General features: G+C 47.4%; 1 protein-coding gene across 6 annotated transcripts in view; it reads left to right on the forward strand.

Annotated features, from left to right (window-relative positions):
- The first annotated feature begins 1,214 nt into the window (after positions 1-1,214).
- Positions 1,215-19,671, forward strand: part of ACTN4 (actinin alpha 4) — a 32,214-nt gene continuing 13,757 nt past the window's right edge. For 4 of the 6 annotated variants that reach the window (XM_075259179.1, XM_075259177.1, XM_075259180.1 and 1 more), the window contains exon 1: positions 1,215-1,483. In XM_075259179.1, the coding sequence (XP_075115280.1) occupies positions 1,349-1,483 (135 nt within the window). In that variant the 5' untranslated portion in view covers positions 1,215-1,348. The remainder of the gene's footprint in view (positions 1,484-19,671) is intronic. The other 2 variants (XM_075259174.1, XM_075259175.1) reach the window with 1 other exon arrangement.

Here is a 19,671-nt window from a genome sequence, read left to right on the forward strand (position 1 = left end):
CTTTTAGGGTTGAGCCGATCTTGAGATTTCAAAATCCGATTTCCGATCATTTTCCAGCCAATCCCGATCGTGAAATTTGCTTGATCGCCGATTGGGATCCGATCTTTCCCGATCCCTCAACCCTAGTCAATGCTTTTCTATGGGAAAAAACACTTTTAGGGTTGATCTTGACATTTCAAAGTCCGATTTCCGATAATTTTCCAGCCAATCCCGATCGTGAAATTTGCTCGATCGCAGATCAGGATCTGATCTTTCCCGATCCCTCAACCCTAGTCAATGCTTCTCTATGGGAAAAACACTTTTAGGGTTGATCTTGAGATTTCAAAACCAATTTCCAATCATTTTCCAGCCAATCCCGATCGTGAAATTTGTTCGATTGCTGATTGGGAACCGATCTTTCCCGATCCCTCAACCCTAGCACTGGATAGTGCGCTGTTTATATAGAGTGTGACCAAATGGTGGTATCCAAAGCACTCTACTAAGTAACGGCGCGTTCCAAACGGACCAAAAGAACAGAAAGACTACTGACAAGACATCCTTAGGCACCCCGATTGTCACAGTGTACATTGAGTGTCTACTGATTTTCCTGAGCTCGAAGGCCAAAAAAGTTGGACTTTTTTGTGAAGTAATTCTGTCAGACGCCGATGAGAACGTAGATGAGTAACGATTTAACGACGTCTTGATGGGGCCCGTTGCTAGGCATCTGTATATACGGAGTTTGGAGACAACTTTCCGAGGGAGGGGCGTCCATTTTGGTTGCCGTCCAGCTATTTTTAGAAACAATCCCTAAGTGATACCATGACACAACTATGTCCAAATTTTTTTTGGTAGGACAAATACTGAATGGCAAGCGCAGCTTTGTGTTTACTGATGTCACTATTGTGTGAGTAAGTTTCAGGCGTGGAGATTCCTCAGCCATGTCTCACAAGGTCTCTCTATGGCAGATCCTCTCAGGTAAGTCCTTCACCAGGGCCCCATTGACGCAGACACCTGGCAGGAGAAAAGGGCGGGAACAGACTGTCAGGGTGTGGGACACTGGGTGTGGTCGGTGGCGTCAGCTAGAAGTGGGCGGTACCCCTCTAGTTGAAGCGGGAGACTCCTATTCCATCCCTCATTGGTCTGTTGTCGGGGTGGGCGTGCCTCTGTCGCTGGAGTGCTCAGCTATTGGCTGGCCGGGTTGAGGTGAGTAAGTAGACGCTGTGGTGGCGGAGGACGTCCACTACGCAGGCGCATTCGGCGCTGATCCCAGGAGAGGAGAGGACCCCGAGGCTCTCACACACCGGAGAGACCCCCCGACGTCTCACAGCCGCTGCAGCCCTCTCTGATAACCGGCACTCTCCGGCCCGCCATGGTGGACTACCACATGACCGGTGGTGGCGGGGTTTCCCCCAACCTGCAGCAAGATGGCAGATACATGGAGCAAGAGGAGGACTGGGACCGGGACCTGCTGCTCGACCCGGCCTGGGAGAAACAGCAGCGCAAGGTGACTATAGGGTGATATCCCGGGCTGTACCCGCCGCACTACGGGGCCCCCCGGCTGTGTGTGACCGGGGAGGGGCGCTCAGTCAGTCCTCACACCCGCTCCTCGGTGCCCCCTGTCCTGGGGCTGCAACCTGTGGCACTAAACTGCTCCCAAACTACAACTCCCAGCATGTGTGGCGGCCTGCAGGGGCTACAGTCTGCTGGGACTTGTAGTTGTCTGACATTACTCCTTATGCATCCTATATGTCCCTTGTATAGGTAACACAGGCATGCTGGGAGTTGTAGTTGTCTGACATTACTCCTTATGCATCCTGTATGTCCCTTGTATAGGTAACCTAGGCATGCTGGGAGTTGTAGTTGTCTGACATTACTCCTTATGCATCCTATATGTCCCTTGTATAGGTAACACAGGCATGCTGGGAGTTGTAGTTGTCTGACATTACTCCTTATGCATCCTATATGTTCCTTGTATAGGTAACCTAGGTATGCTGGGACTTGTAGTTGTCTGACATTACTCCTTATGCATCCTATATGTCCCTTGTATAGGTAACCTAGGCATGCTGGGAGTTGTAGTTGTCTGACATTACTCCTTATGCATCCTGTATGTCCCTTGTATAGGTAACCTAGGTATGCTGGGAGTTGTAGTTGCACATTATACACCTTATGCATCCTGTATGTCCCTTGTATAGGTAACCTAGGTATGCTGGGAGTTGTAGTTGCACATTATACACCTTATGCATCCTATATGTTCCTTGTATAGGTAACCTAGGTATGCTGGGACTTGTAGTTGCACATTATACACCTTATGCATCCTGTATGTCCCCTTACGGATCACCTGGGTATCCTGGGAGTTGTAGTTGCCTGTTATGACACCTTATTCCTCCCACATGTCCCTTGATAGGTACATTACACACTCTGTATCCTGTGTCCCTTTGATAGGTAACCTAGGTATGCTGGGACTTGTAGTTTGCTGATGTGACACTTGCGTCTGCTTCATGTCCTTCTAGATAACTTGGTTGCTAGTTTTCTAACCTTACACTCTTTATGCATCCTATATCCCCTAATATAGGTAACCTGGCTATGCTGGGACCTGCAGATTCCTCATGACACCCCTTATGCATCCTCTATGTCCCCTTATAGATAACCTGGGTATGCTCAGACTTCTGACATAACTTTATGCACCTGGTATGGCTGGGACTTGTAGTGCTCATGTCACATTCCTTATGCACGCTTTGTGTCCCTTTATAGGTAACCTGAGTTTGCTGGGAGTTGTAGTTTTGTGATGTGGCACTCCTGATGCATCCTATATATTCCTCTGTAGGAGTTCCTGGTAGCCCGGGGCGAGCTAGTGCTTTTATATAACTTGTTGTTCTGCTTTAATATGTAATTAGACTTGTAATGTCCCAGGCACCTCCTGTTTATGGACACGTATTATATACATGTCCTCCCTGTATATAGTATAGGGTATGTATTAGTGCTGTGTGCAGGCCGTTGGGTTTTTTCCTGGCTTGTGGCTATCAGTACACTGCTGCTTATTATATATAATCTGTTTTATGGGGTAATTGCACTTAGTTTGTCATGGCCGGCTTGGTCATAGAGATCCGGCACGGTGCATGCACTTATAGGATAGGAATCCTTGCCCTGCCGATTCCAGTATAACCCTGGTACAAGTCCCTGATGACAGCACAGCCCTGGTCCTGTATAACCTGTGGGTGCACAGCTGGTTTGTGTAGTGCACCTACAGTGTCCTATAGTCCCATTGTGTTTCATGTGGTGTCACTGTCCCTCTGTAGGAAACTCTTGGCCACTTTGGCTCCTGAAATCTGTGCCCTGACCCTATACGTTGCTGGCCTCCAACTATTGCAAAACTGCAGCTCCCAACATTCCCTGATGGCCTGTCGGGGCACGTTGGGAGTTGTAGTTGTGACTGGTGTATGGTTTTTCTAGTAATATTAGTCATAGGGTAACCTCAGCCCAAGACCACCCCCTTGTCCAGGCCCACATTTAGTTGTGCCAGTTTCTTTGAGAGAATGCCCCCCCTCACACTCAAGAATTACTAATTTTGGGTGGGCAGACATACTTACGTCTGTTCCTATGGGTGTGCATCAGGTCTGGGTGACATTGGTTAATGTTGTTTTACTTTTTATCTATACTATGATTGAGTCCTGGTGGCCAAAGTGAACATGGTGTAAACTTTAGGAGCCAGTTTGCTTTTTTTTTTTTTCTTTGTGACCTCTGCATTGACAACAATGGCTACTAAAAGTATAAAAGTTAGGCTGCAACAAAGATCTTGAGATTAGCCAAGGATACACTGTAGTTACTGTTTGCCATATTGTGTTACATTGTATGTCTATTGCCCTTCTCAGTGCTGTCTTAGGGGAGCTGTGGGAAAATGACAAGAAACTAAACAAATAGTAGATCCCTTGGGGAGTTTTCCTTGGCGGTTGTCTCCATGTACATTGTATTGCTCTGCCTGTGTAGATTGCACCTGCGGAGAAGGGAGGCACCTGTGATTTCTTACACAACTCTTGTTTGTTCAGCCTCATGTTGAGACATATACCCTGTGCGGGGCACAATACCTTCATATTGTCATATAGGAGCCCTGTATAATGGAGGGCACATAAGTTATTCACCGATTTGTATGGCGGAGGGGAGTGGACTGGTCGGGAGGGTTTGTAGCAGCACAAGGTGGCTTGACAGGGTGTCACATTGTACTGGAGGGTGTGGCGAGAGATCAGTGAGACATGACTGAGAGTCACGCGTATAAAATTCAGATATATTGCAGTTTTTAACTGAGCTGCGGGGCTGTTGCCTAATCCCAGGGTGGGGGTCTGCGGTTGCTACCAAGCTGTCAGTTGTCACGCTGAGCGTGAACTTTAATAAGACCATAAATACCGTCTGCACAAGGGCCACGGCTTGGATCATTAATGCTTTGCACGCTGGGCTGGGCTACCTGACAACATGGAGGAAGCTCTTCATCATGAGTAGTCAGGAGGGAATTGGGTTTTATTCTTTATGCAATGTAGTAAAGTTTGTGTAGTCGATCATCTTGGTCCTCCAGTGGGGGGAGCCACGTTTGTACAGGTGACACTTGTCTTGTTGTCAGGGGAAAGGTAAATGTACATAGATCTATTTTCAGCTGAGTAAACAGGACTCCTGACTGCGTCTCCTGTCTGCATTTTATTTCCCTGAATACCTCCTTTTAATGGCCTTGGCTTCTGTGGTCCAGGGCTGAGCCGCCTGTCTAATGCTTTGCACAATTGTGTCCCTTTCTTGCGCGTCTCTTTTCTTCCAGGCTCTGAACAGTTTAGTGTCCAAACCTGGTTTGCCAGTTGTAAGTGAAACCAGTGACCTATTAACAGAGAGCCTGGAAATCTTTCATGTTTGTGCTTTAAATCCGCCCCCCTCCCCTGGCTGGGCACAGTCTCCTCTAGTCTCAAAGACCTCTTTATGGGGACTCTCCTAGGGAAGCAGAGTTGCCTTTTTGTGGCACACAATGACCACAGATAAGAAGGGCGCTCAGTGTTCACATGACCAGACCTGAGTTCTCACATTTTAAGGTTCCTGTCCTCATGGATTAGTAACATGTGGGGTTGTTTAGGCCTCAGTTATGGAGACCAGACCCCCTTCATCCTCCTGTTATTGAAGGCTGTTAACACTGTGCATGCTGGTCTGCACCTGCTCTACCTTTACAGTCACAACGGGCCAATTACTGTAGACTTTATGGTCTCCTATACATAAGTGAATATGGGACAGAAAATCTGGTCTGATCCAACCTGGACTGCACGTGATGGTGATTGCTGAGGCCCTGCCTCCTTGTGAAACTAATATACTCTATAAAATATGGACAGTGACTCTTGGATCACTATGATGCAAGTAGTCCCTGGACCACACACAGTCCACAAATATGGACAATATATGTTCTGGACTGTATTTGCCAATGTGCATGGGACCTGGGGGCCAGTCCTGTTTTGTGGTCAGCCAGGCTGATTTTTAACTTTTTAGGAGCAACAACCTCTTTTGCTTTTTGCATTTATCTAGTGGATTAGATTTGTTGCTAAGGTCAGGGCTCCATGATAATTCTAGTAGTGTCTTTCCATGGTGCATTTGCATGTCATCCCTGGTTGTTTTAGTCTTTGCTTGGGCAGGACACATGAGATCATTGAATGCTACCAGTGACAAACGGGGGGCACGTGACAAGTGCCAGTCTAGTCTTTGCCAGCTTTCTTTTGTTGGTATAACATGACACTTCTTACATTATCGGCCATTCTGACAGTTATCCCCTCTAGCTCCGATCCCAGGACTCTCATGTCACTCACTTTATAGATGGCCGTTCGTTTTAACAAGAGCTTGCAAGCTATCCCTGTGCCATATAGCTGGACATGACTTTTAGGGTTATAGCTTAACCCATTGTGTTCTGGAATGACATGGTGCAGTGTCCTTTGTACATAGCAGGGTGCAGGCTTAGCTGTGGACTTGTACTTTTAACCTTCTTGCTCTTTAATCATTAACCGGTTCCATCAAGGCTCTGTCAGTAGAGAATAGGTTAATGAGTCCTACGTTTGCCAACTTGAGCAAGCAGAAATGGTTTAACTCTTGACCAACCCACTAGAAGATGCCGGGTGTTTGCTTTGGCCTCATGTGCAGCCATGTTTAGTTTTTTTACTATTCCTCTGCACGGTTTTACACGTGACTTTCTATTTAGGAGTCTCTAATGGCCACTTAATGGGTCGGATTGTAGTGAGTCACTGGGCACACTATAGCGCTCACTACGAGTACAACTAATGGGTTACATCAAGATGTGGAGGTTCCGACGGTCACTTCATTCTCTAGTGTTACTTACAACAAACTTGCACTTTATTTAGTTTAGTCTATTTTCCACCATTATCAGATTTACACATGGCTGACTCCATCTAAGTACAGGATTACACCTGGGTGACTTTGGTTACTGACTCGGCTACAAAATAAAATGATTTTTTAAATTATTTTGCAATGATTGGTATCGTAGTCTGATAGTTTTTTTTTACATACGAATTCAGCGGCTGGCTTTCTATCATGGATTGGAGGAGCGCTGTCACTACTTTCAGCCATTGATGAAGCAGGCGGAGTCAGGTTATGGGAAAATAGGAGTCGTGGTTTGGCCTACTGGTTTCCTGAAGCCCATATTTTCCTGGGGGGCGGGGGAAGAATTAAAAAAGCCACCTCGAATTAAAAAAGTCTTTGTAGGAGAACATAGAAGTCACACAACACGTTACCTTGCCCAAATACTATTTTGGGAAGCAAATACACTCCAGACCTAATTCACACTCCATATTTCTGGTTCATATGATGTTTTGTAGAATGGACAGTATAAGGGCTTGTTCACATGGGGGCAGGGAGGCGGATTTTGATAGCGGATTTCGCCTCAATATCCACCTCCATACAATGGTGGTCTATGGAGACCAGAAGCAAGCTGCCCTTTCTTCAGGCGGATTCTGTGGCTCGATGAGCCTTGGCGTCCGCCTGGTGGCAGCAACCTCCGAAGTTAGCCCTTTCATTTGAGCCGACTCCGGAGGGGGGAGGCTGCGACGGTCGTGGCAGGTGGGTTTTGACCCGAGTGTGACGCGGCTCCCCGTGTGAACGAGCCCTAAGTGAGTGTGAGGCCCCATGCACATGGTAGAGTACATACTGGGAATCCAGGCCCAGACTCAGAGCGGTATAGTGAGTCTCTGCTCCCTGGTGATTCCACTGTCCCGTACGATATACAGACTAGCACAGAGGCGCCATAGATCATAATCAGTTTTTGTGTATATCCTAGCATGTGACCTCTCCATTTCCTTTATTAGGGTGACACCATTGACGACCGATGGGAATCATTCCAAATGGCCCTCAGATTGGTTGTCACAGTTTAGCCCTATTGGTGTGATTGTTCCGATGATCACACATCATAGCGTTGGGTTTACCCCCGCCATTTGTGAATCTGCTCTTTAGGTTTCCACTAACCGCCACCTCTGAAAAGACTCTTGTCCTCCATGTCTAGGCTTTCTATAGGGCCACATAAACTCCCAAGGTGCAGAGGTTTTCCTGTTTTGTGGCACTTTGTCCAGGTTACTGGGGTAATGCATCTTGTTCCCCAGAAAACCACCCTAGGGAGGTAACCGGTAGCCTGAAAATAGACTGCGCTGGAAAGTGGCGAGCTCATAATGTGTCTTTGTGTTTCTCCTATTGGCAGCTCTAATAATATGAACATCTGTGGAGCAGGCTTAGGTGTGTACGCGGGACGCCATGTCCTCTAGAAGTGCGCCCCCTCCCCTCATATATGTCTGGGCTTCTATTGAGTCCCCTTTCTCAAGGAAGGTGTTCAGAGCAGGACTTAATTTACTGCTGCAAAAGGCCAAGTTTTCCTGTGGTTTTCGCTGCCTCGTTCCCTCGGGTTGCCGGACAGGAATCTCAGCTATGCGCTTTTTCAAACAGCCAAGCAGAAAATGTGTGCGCCCTTTGCTTGTTTTCCCAAACTTCAACAAACCAGATCTCCACGCCGTGCCAGTAAAGATGCATTTCCATTTTCTATTCTAGATCCAAACTCTCGGCCGCCTTATCACTATAATTAGCATTTCCCAGACTGCCGCAGCAGAGGAGAGAAGAGAAAAAGCGACGTCTTGAAGGAGCCCCCAGTCCTGCTCCCACAAACCTGGCTGCTACCAGCTTTTTCCTCTGTTATTGCTGTGGGTGTAATATTGGTGTTTGCTCCAACTTGTGGCTGGATAGGTGCCAGCCTGGAAACACAAGATGTATTTGAGGGCTGTATTGTGTTAATAGGCCGGGCTGGAGCCAGAAGGATGTCGCGGAGGGGGCCTGGGGCTTGGACCACTCAAATGAGGGGATTTCTGCTAATACACAAGTTTTTTTGTGTTCTTTTTGAGCCTGTACAGTGTGTATATAATATATATTTAGTTCTTTGTCGTCTTTTGTTGCTCGATGGCAATATCTATTTAGTGACACCCCAAGTTAAAGGGGTTTTCCAGACTGATGACCTCTTTCTTAGGATAGGTCTCAAGTTGAAGATTAGGGGTCCAACACCCAGGATCATCTGATGGTCATTGGTCCTGCAGCTCAGCCCCATTCGTTGGAATGGCGGCCCAGCAGCTCGTGGTCATGTGACAAATGGATGTGACGTTGCATGGTGTGTGAAGGGGGAGCCGGGCTCAAAGATCTTGGTATTGGACCTATTCTAAAGGAGAGGCCATCATGGAGGATACAGGTATCTGCAAATGGGCAGGCTCAAGGCTGTAGCTCAGGCTGGAAGACTCGTTTTTTTGAGAGAATGTATGTCTTGGGTTACATGTTTTACTGAAAGAGGCGGGCGCTACATGGTGAAGGTAGTCAAACAGAAACCCAGCAGGTTGTATAGTGAAACTTCTCCAAAAGACCACCCCCTTACCCAGACTATTTGGTCATCAAAGGTTTTGTTGCATTTCTGTCTGCCCTTGTGGGTTACGACATGACCACATTGACTATCACTCAGTGTAGCATTGCACCTTGATTTGCACATCTCTATATGGCTGCGCAGTCTTGGCCTACTTCTCCTCTCGCCGGGCTTTCAGCCTTCGCTGTCTCTTACTCCCAAGCCTTGCTGATTCTTTTGCATTTATGAAATGCTTAGCTAACCACAATGTCATTTCCACAGAAAGTTGTCTGTACACAATGGAGACGAGCATATTGTTTGCTAGTTCTATATTCTGTTTCTTCCAAACATTTGCAACCTTGCTACAGCAAGTGCCCTTCCATCCTACTTTATAAAGGATCGGACAGCCTGCAATATACGCTTGTGTGACGTGAGGTTTGCAAAGTTCATATCAGTAACCCTGAGACCGCATGACGGATAGCATGTGGATAATGGACCCATGCACTTGACAAGGTTGCCTATAAATACTGTCAAATCTTTATCTGACCACATATTGCCTCATATCAACGTCTAGCAGCCATGACCCATGTCTCAGCCAAGCGCTTGGTCTATGTGGTCAGCCAGAGATTGCAGGGATGGAAGTATAATGTCTGCAGTGCTCCGCCAACCTCGCCCTGAATGTGTGGCAACGTTTCTATAAGACTAGTAAAGCCCTGAGCTCATCTGGATGACACGGTATGTATTCGGTCATAGTGGTCGCTGTGTTGTCATGGGGTTGTGGAGATGAGTCCTACTAACCAACAAGCAAGGGGGTATTTCATGAACAGGTTAAGCTGCCCGGCGACAGGTAGGACGAGCCCAGCCAGTCCGTCTTATTGTCAGGATCCCGCCTGTCTGCACCCAGCAATTACAAATTTCTTGGCGGTTTTACTCAGAGGAATGGCAGATTTCCATGTTTGGTAACCTCTATCCCTATAGAGTATGTTTTCTTATAAACTGTCACAACCGCCCCCCTCCGCCGCGCGGGCACCACTGCAAGGCAGCACTTTTGCAAGAGGAAATGTAGAAACTGCCGGTGTTCCTGTATTGGTTTTACTGACCTTGTCCCTGTTTGTTTTTTTTTTTTTTTTTTTGTGTGCATGAAACTGTGCAGTCCTGCAAAGGTTGTAAAATGGGCTTAAGAGGGGGGGGGGGGGGGCAGGGAGAGAGCGGCTCACAGGCCGCTGGCCGGGGCAGGGGATGAATGTACAAGTAGTACAACACGCTCTTTCCAGGGTGCGGCACGTCCAGGAGTAGATCCAGTTGCTGCTTCCCTCTCACATGTGCCTTGTCTATTACATTTCTTTCCTGATACTTCTAATTTTCACTGCATGTGTAAAAACCTTGAGCCGTGAGTCAGTGTTTTCAGTCCTTTTTATTTATAGCAGTGGGAGGGCCGGCAGTCCCACCTCGAACGCTCTGATGTCAGACCCCGCTCGCAATATTTATAGGGGGAGTTTTGTGTACACACTCGCTTTTGTGGGTCATAAATGCATTTCGCTTTCATGTTCTTTATCCAGAAACCTGTAATGAAATTAAAATCTGCACCGCGCCCCTCCCTGCGTCCACCGATCTGACAACTCTCACTTAAGGACGGTCTCGGAGACAGCGAGTTATCTATCCTTAGACATTACGCTCTTTCCAATTTGCAATGAAGGAATGTGCATTTGTTTTTTCTATCACCAGATCATTGCTGGTTTAGATTCGTAAAACCTACAATTAAAAGGCATCCACACCCATCCAAGGGCTGCAAAAGCCTATGACGTAAGTAGGTGGCGGGTATGGAAGGGGCTTAAAGGTAGGACCAAGCGGGAAGTAAACACTACAGACTTTGCACCAAGGAGAATCAACAGTGTGTATGGCCAAAATCCACAGTGCCAATTGTATCAGTCTTTTTGTTGTGGGTTTGCTCAGATTTCCCTCCGTGCCTTGCCCTCTATCTGCAATGAGTGGCTATAAACTCTGCAATACAAGGCCATTGACACAGATTTGGAAAACAGTCGCCCACTTTGCTGCTACTGGGAACCCCGGATCTGCAGCCGGAGTCTTGAGTCGGGACCAGTTTTGGGTGGAGTCGGGGAAAAAAGTTCTCTGCTTCAAATTAAAATCATTAATTATAATTATTGATCTACGTAATTGGATGCAGAGCTTTACTTTCATAGGCGTCAATCGCAGCTTCTGCTCAACATGGCGGTCGGCCATTTATGACTTTGCAGGAGTCAATCAGACAATGGGGTGCAAACACCGGCCTGCAATTCTGCAGAAACCTTCAGTGTATCCGTACGATGTGGACGTACCCTATGGGTGAGGGCACAGGTTGTGCTGGACTTTTACAGCAAAAATCCCCCAAATTCATGAGGTTTTACCTGCTGCTCACTTGCAGACTTCTCAGCCCTACTCTGTGCTGTTTGTGGGGGTGCAACTGAAAACGGCACAGCCTAAAAGGGAGCCTGCATCTTGGCCTGGCACCTTGCAATATTTGGATGACCTCACTTTGCACTTTGGGCTGGAAAATAGTTTTTGCTATGTGCCAGTCCCCATTATGGACCCTCAAAGCCTTTCGGTGAAGGTGGGGTTGTCATGACACCCTTTATGGTCTGTTCTATCTGATTGTACCCTTTAGAGATGTCCTCTGATGCCCTGGACGGTCGTTCCCAGCCCCAGCCCTGGCTGATACTGTATTGCAGCCTCTTGTCTATGTAAATACATAGTGGTTACTGAATCTAAAACAGGGGAGGATTCTGCTTTCTGTGTCGTCCTGGCTCTTTTTACCAAGTAAGGACATGTCAGTGCTCTCGGGGCCTCTCCCCTTGTGGGACAGGTAGTGTGACTTGTTTTTTTTTCCTTCTGACATGCGGCCCTGTGTATACTTGACTCTCACACCTTCCTAGAGCAGATCTGTGTCGCCTACACCTCACTAGTACAGCAGCTCTCCTCTGACCAGAATGTGTATGTGGTAAAACAGGATCGCAAAGATCTCACATGGCTGTTATTGAGTAATCACTTCTGTTATCTGCAGCACTAACCTGATAATAACCGTGCAGGCAACCATTGGATTCCCAGGGGCTTGTGTGCTAGTGGGTAGCAGACTCCATGATATTCAACCATATATTACAGTAACATGCATGCACGGTCTTACCCTTATGGGCTTCTTATCAGTAATGGTGACATTTTCTTAGGATAGACCATCAGTATTGGGGCAGTGCTTTGCTCTCGCTCCTTGCACTTCTGCCAGTCAGGTGTTTGTAGGGTTATTGGTACTTGGACAAGCACTGAACCCTTAATTAACATGGGTCTGCACATTTAGGGTGGCAGCTGCCTATGGCTTAAATCATGCCCGCGTGCTAATACCATAGATGGGATGTATTGTATAATCATCATTGGTGGTCACGTGTGGCTGCCGCTATGTTAGCATTCACCCCAAGTAGTAAAGTGAATGGGACAAAGCTGCAATACCCTGCACCGTTGCTGCTAGTTGTACGGACAGATCTGAAGCATGGACAAGGCTGCAGGTGACAATCCATAAGAATACAACACACAGCGTGCAATGCTATAGACTGCAAACTCCTGAACCTTGCAAAGCAGATTCAGAATTTATTGAGGCTTCCTGGGGAAACAAAGTCTGATAATATGCAAGGGAAGCTGCGGCTCTGACCGTAACCCTGAAGACTACTCATGTGATATATTTGAGATATATTGCTTTTTAGAGATCTTTCACAAGGGCTCAGGTGCAAATCTAAAATTTTATTTTACACATACACCAACCCTCTGCACCCTCTATCCAGTGTTCACAATTGCATTAAACCATGTGACCATTGCAAACCATGCTCGGTGATCAGGTTGGATATAGTTAGCTGGGGTATTGATCTGGCCCATATAATGTCTTGTCTGGTATCAGGTCTGTGCTCTACTACACCAATGCAACTGTCTGTTTTGCACCAGCAAGTGATCTTTTTCCATTGTATATATGTCGTGAACGTTTACTTTAGATCCTTAGGCCCCATGCACACAGCCAAGTATGGTCCACCATATATTGCTTGCGTTTCCCTACTGACTGTGGTCTGGAGGTCAGTACTCCTTATAGCATAGTGATGTATGATACTAGGAGTCCTTGCCCCACCCTGATGCCTGTCCTGTTATGAGCCGAGAGGCCAGGACTCCCACGTCGTAGATCTCTATGGAACAAGGACTATACGGTCCTTGTCCAACACTATATGGTCCAGACTATATACTGTATTTGCCTGTGTGCAGGGGCCTGACCGTCTCCATTTTCCTCCTACAGACTTCAGCCTTGACCACAAGTGACATTTGTGTCCGGAGAACAAAGGCTGTAAATGACCAAACATCCGGTGTAGGCAATTGAGTTTGCATGACTCGCAGTCACATCTATAGTCTTCCGTCCTAACTTGTGCCATAATTGGGACGTGGACCTTTTTTTTTTTTTTTTTTTTTTCCCAGTGTTAATTTTGGGAAGTTGGAATGTGTAATAAAAGCAGGATTGTGCCAGCATGGAGTAAAGGAGCTTTGTGTGCACTCAGTCCAATTAGTGTGTGAATTGGGGGAGTGGGCTGTCTCCGGGCCGCGCACCTCCCCTGTACTGTGTTCTGCATCACATCTCATGGAGTAATAGAAAGTGACTGCAGTAAATGTGCCAGGAGCACTAAAAAAGTGCTTTCACATGAGCTTATCTCCTGACCTGCAGACGCTGTCAGACATTGTGCAAGGCGCAGACACCATTGTGGAGGGTTGTTTGGAGCTCCTTGCAGGTCTGGACTTGCACATATTTCGGTTGGTGGATGTCTCCTCATGTGGAACAGACCTGTTTTTTAGAGGGCTGGGCTGAGGATCTGCACCAGGGCTGGTTGTCGGGTGGAACCGTCCAAAACACTGGCACTGCTGTGCAGACAGGCTTTCTCTAGGGTATTCAGCATGGGTACAGGGCACTTTTGCAATGCAAATCACATAGGTGGCCTCTTTCAATGACTCTCCATTGGCTAGCGAGATGTGCGGCCTTTGTCTTGTCCTTTAGCAATCATGCAAATGCCCCCTCCTCCCCATCCTGTCTCATAGGGGCTGCTTGTGATCCGGAAGTCAGAGCTTCCTTGCTTTAAGTCTCCGATAAACACACTGATTGCTTTCAAGGGCCCCTGTCAGCGACCCGCTGCTTGCCAATTTTTTATTTTTTTTTTTTCTAACCATCCACATCATCTGAACATTCCTTGGCTTACTCTCTGCAGTTTATTTGTGCATCTTATATCTGCATATTAACCGTACACATCAGGCATCTGTCGAAGTTTGTCAAACTGGGCAATATTAAAATCTGTCCTGACAAGTGATCGGTGCGTTCCTATTGAAAGTGCTGTGCGGGTCTCCAGAATACCACTTCTGTCTAGTCATGCTGTTTTGCAAGTCGGGTATCTGGAAAGCTGAGTGCTGACCCCTGTGAGAGCTGTAAGGAGTCATATTGGTGTCCCAAGAACAGATTGACTGATCGGCAAGTCCACTTTGCACCTGTCATGGCTGCAACGTCCATCTGTGTTCAGGGAGCCAAAAGCTCGCCCTGGGTCAGTCGTCTTTGTATCTCCAGGGTCTGCGTTCTGGAAATTGTCTTTCAGGACCACACTTCTAAGGTGACCATGATGGGCACCCAAACCCAATAATTTCTGATGGTCTGGCTGACCACTTGATGTGTAACTGTCTTAAGACCTCACACGATTGGGCATGTCTGTTATTAACATGTCCAATCATTTGCTTTGTGACAGCAGCTACAAGTGTATGGGTAGGTTGGATGGTGTCTGAACAATTGGTCTAAGGTCTGTTGGCCGCCATTTAACACTTCAGTAGTTTTTGCCATAATTTTATTTTTTACCCAATTTTTGTCGGCGAGTGTTAGTCAGTCTCTGAGTTGCGATGTCTCCTGAAAACTGAATATTTCATGCTCTGCTGTATAGGTCAGTCCACAATATTCTGCAACGATCCGGGGCGAGGTCGGCCGCCATGTTGTTGTTCAGTAAAACTGCTGCCCCCCCTGCCAAATCCTGCACCTTTATTGCTTGCGTCCAGGCGAGTCCCTGGGGATGATACAAAGTCCTGCACCTGTCCTGTGCTCTCTATCGGTCACTTGGTCGGTGTTATTCACATTAAAGGTCTCAGCGGAAGGCGTCTGTGCAGCTTTGTTAGGGAGTGGAGCGCATCCTCGGTCATGTTTGGGCTGCCGGTGACTCCTGTTTCCTTCAGATACTCTGCCCTCCTCGCTCACATTTCCTGGAGCAGCTGCTTAATAGGATTTGTCCAGTAGGATCAAGCGATGGGAATTCTCCTCATTCTTTATCCTTATTAGGCGTTTGCAAACTTTTGAATTTTAGGATGAGGAAATTCTTTCTCACACTGCCCCCCCCCCTCCCGGCCGCCCCCCTATTATTCTCATACACGTGTGTAATTCTCTGCATCACTCTCTTTCCTCTTCCAGGATTAATGTTGCTTTCGAACCTGCCACTAATGGACGAGAGTCGCAAATATTTCTAAAAAATCTCCCCCGGCTGCAGCCCCAAATATGGCAAATCTCAAGTGCCCGCGCTCGCAGCGCCTAAACTTAGGGGCTCTGGAATTTCTGCAGTTTTAAATAGGATTTTGTGTAAGACAATCCTAGACGAATGAGGGAAGAAATGATGGTCTGTGCTGGAGCGAGTCTTTGTGCGATGTCTTCAAGATGCCCCTCGGCAGGGCAGGACAATATATTGCTATAGGTTTAAGAACCCAACACGTCTTACAAGGAAACCACACACTCTCTATACATACCAGGCAATGCTTGTCTGCCACAATGGATGTCTCTACTTCTTATGAACAGCATGTCTTGGTGCAATATCCAGGGAAATGTGACGTTTTTGGAATTTTAGCTGTGTCATGTAGGATCGGTCCAGATCCCGGCGGCCGCCTCCTGTGTATCGGGACTAGCACAGCTCTGTATACTGTGTAGTAGAACCATTAATAGTATAGCTAGAAGACCGCCCCTTTAAGAAAAAAAATGCTCCTCGGTGCAAAAACCTACTTCAACGTGATAATGAAAAAGCAGTGTTCACACTCAAAGTGAAAAGTTTTTACTTTGGATCATTAAAGTGGCGATCTTCAGGTCTTTAAACGCACGCACGGCCTGATGGGAGGACCCGGACACTATCCGGGTCATTCGCTCTGTTGGGATGAGACGTCCGTGAGTCTTATCCTGCAAAGTTTCTTTCTTTAACCATGGGGGGTTATCTTGCTGATGCCTATCGATTCATCTATTGCAATGCTCGTAGGGCAATCATTTTGTTCTGCAGACACCTAGCCCTGCTGAATTTCTACACAACCTCATTTACGAATATTAAAGGTGACAGCGCAGCATTTGTGACCTTGTTTTGCAGCAGAATATGCTGCAATTTTTGCTTCCCTTTAATGTCAATGGAAGTTGCCACATTTAGTTTATGCCGGACTACTGGCCCCAGGCCCCCTCTTGCCCCCAGGCCCCCTCCTGCCCTACACACCCAGTTGTACTAGTTTTCCAGGTTTTAGCCGGAAGTTGATGTAGACCAGTAGATATAAAGGTGCTGCTGCTAAACCAGTTTGAGAAGCCATTGTGAGCCGAGCTAGGGACTGTTTGCAGAGCCCTGGAAAAGTGTCTGCGCCCTGTAGACTCTGGCACTGTGATCAGCAACATGCATAGATGCATAATGCATACATGCACGCATACATAACATATACATGCAAGCATACATAATACATACATACTTACTGGGGGATCTGAGATCAGGACAGGGATTTGTGCTGTTATAAAGGGGGACACTGTGTCCCACATAGACAGGCCCTGACCCCGGCCATCTGCACCTGTGATGTCTAATGCTTTCTGCCTCTCAGACCCCGGACCCCATACACAGATGTCTATATACAAAGGTTGTTTCTGAGGTTGCTTTGAAGCTGCCTGAATGTAATGTGCAAAAATAAATGCCATATGTAGTTTGCTTGTGAATGTGTTTGTGATTTTATAAGTCAGACCTGTCTATGGTGCGGAGCGTGTGCAGGATGACTCTGCAGGCCGGGTTATTTCTACATGTGTGAAAACCGCAGAAACATTGAGTATAGGCGCCTCAGTTCCTGGCGAGTCCGCAGTCTTACATCCTGATCGGTTACTCAGTTTGCAGAAGTGCGTATCGCCTCCAGCCTGTGCATGTGATAAGTGATCTCTAATACCCAGGACAGAGGTAGTCGGTGCGCCCTAGAAGATTTCTATCCTTATTCAATTTATGTATTGACCTCTATGGAGGATCCTTTTGTAAACTCTCCTGTAGGTGACTGTACTCTTACATAGCTGACAGCTGGAAACGTAAGATTCGCTCATACCCTCCATATACAGGTAAACTTATAGCAAAGCCGTAAATGTTTATAGGGGAAAATCAGGTGTCTGTGACCTCGGACTCCTTATCTCTCCAGGAACACAGGATGGCGCTTGTTCTTACTGGAAATGACTGATCCTTGCAATATAATTGCTGGTGGTCCGGCAGTCTGAACCTCAGCTCCATTCATCTCAATAGCCGAATTGCAACCCTCCTCTTGTGATCTGTGAGGGGCCCAGTGGTTGGACCCTGACCAATGGCTTATCCTGTAGATATGGGTTTGTTTATCTCATTGGTGAGAGAGTTGGGATCTATTTCCACGTTGCAGCAGCTGTAGGTGGCCCTAACCATTGCTGCCGTTTGAGGACGAGGTTAATAGGACAAGTAACTTTACTAACGCGACGGTTTTCCTCCTAAAACTACGCGAACATCTAGTCATGTTCACACCACTTTATTGGCAAAATCGTCCAATCTGTTAACATGACCTCTGACCTGGCCACGGTTTCAGCCATTGTGCAAACTTGTACAATGTGTCTCCAATCCGATGGCTCTTGTGCTGGGGATATTGGGGGTCTGGGACCCCTACCAGCATTAATAATGGGCCTCTGGTTTTGTGGGTAAACTTTGGTCTAACCAGTAAAACTTTGCGGCCAGTTAGTGATGAGAGAACCTCGCCCTCTGCATTTGGTCTGGGTTTCGGGGATCTGCATCTTGTCGTGTAAGAACCTGCCCTTAATTGAGTCGTTTGTCTTTGTTAATTGTCTATCACTGGATAGTCCTGACTAGTGATTTCCATCATTGACTTGGTCATGGTCTCCTCCGGTCCTGTGACACCCCTCGCCCCTGCTTCGCCTTCTTAATGTTTCTCTTGAGCATTCCTCAGATGTCACCTTACATGCCTGTGACGTGTCTGTGTGCATTAGCGTTTACATTGTCCGAGCCCTAAGTATACATTTGATGCATAGTTTCCGTCGGCCCTTGTAATCCTTCATGTTTCTGTAATGCAAAAATCTGCCTCTTGTGAATTCCACGTCGGACACAAAACAAGTGCAAGAACATTTGTCAGAGTTTGCTAACCGTGAGCACGTTACAGCGGAAATGCTCAGCGGCAGGAAATATTTGTCTGCCGAGCCGGGGAGGGGCTCCTATGTTATGGATGTCCTGCAAATGGTGCTAAATTTCAACACCTCTTATACCGTCTGCAGACCAGAGACAGGACTGCGACCACTTCCCATTGTGGGGGGGTTAAACATGTGCGTGGGAGACTTGCTAGGACTCCTGTGAATGGAGGGGCCACTCCGTGCACATTGTGGTCCCCGCACATTCCTGGCCTTCCTGTCCTGTGTGTTTAACATTCCTTATGTCGCTGAAGGTTTCGGCTTCGTGTTTGCTGGACGCTGTCCCAGCCAGGAAGCACTACATCATTCTCAGGGAAATCTTGTTTCTGCTTCTGTCTTCAGAGTTTTCCAAAAACGGCCTCTGTAGACCCAGTGTGAACGTCTCTTGATGGCCACGACTTGACCGCCGTGAACTCGCCGGCTTCCTGCCTTGCCTCTACCTTCCGAACGATAAGGTGCTTACAAGGTTATGGATGGAGCAGGACTTGTGCATGAGCTTGGGCTTCCTGCCGCACCTTTCTGCTTTAGGTTTTATTACAGTCCAGGAAGCCGCTCGCTCGCGCAGACGTCACGTGGCTTCACTTGTACAAGGTTCGGTTGCAGCTCTCTGCTCAGATGCTACAGAGCATGCATTTTTCATGTACTTTCTCCCATGGACAAACTTGACCGGGGAACATGTCAGCGTCCTTTGTCCCCGGGGCTGCCCCTCCCTGTCAAAATGCAACTGTTTGTCCAGCTAGAAGCGCACACGTCACTCGTGGATTTAGATTTACAAGCCGGAGCTTTGATGCCACAGTCATAGGAATCTTTCTTGCATCCCCCCCCCCCCCCTCCTTGTTCAGATGAATGACTGATTTCACGACTTGTCTGTGCCACATTCCTCTGGGCTGAGCTAATGCCAGCCATACTGGTTAGCCCGAGGCAGGAAGGGCGGGGGAACAGCCGGCCTCATCCGTGTATGTACCTGATACTGGGTCACCGAATACCAGGCCACAAGGATTGCAGGGTCCTTGGGTTGTACAGAATCTTCTGCAACTGTTGAAATGCAACGTATTCTAGTGACTCGATATCAAGTCTCAGGACAGATCTGCTTGCAGAATGTGAGGCGAAACCTCTTCTGTGCATAGTTTAGGGCTTGGTATGAAAAGTATTGGGGTTGGCCGGCAGCCTTAAAATAAAAGTATTATTGGATATTGTTCCCCTGGCAGCCATTTACACTTGTCTCCCCATTGACAATGCAAGCGCTCTTGGTAGAACCGAGCATGCCTGTGTATGTAGCGAG

This window comes from Leptodactylus fuscus, chromosome 11, assembly GCF_031893055.1.
Source record: "Leptodactylus fuscus isolate aLepFus1 chromosome 11, aLepFus1.hap2, whole genome shotgun sequence".
Taxonomy (NCBI): domain Eukaryota; kingdom Metazoa; phylum Chordata; class Amphibia; order Anura; family Leptodactylidae; genus Leptodactylus; species Leptodactylus fuscus.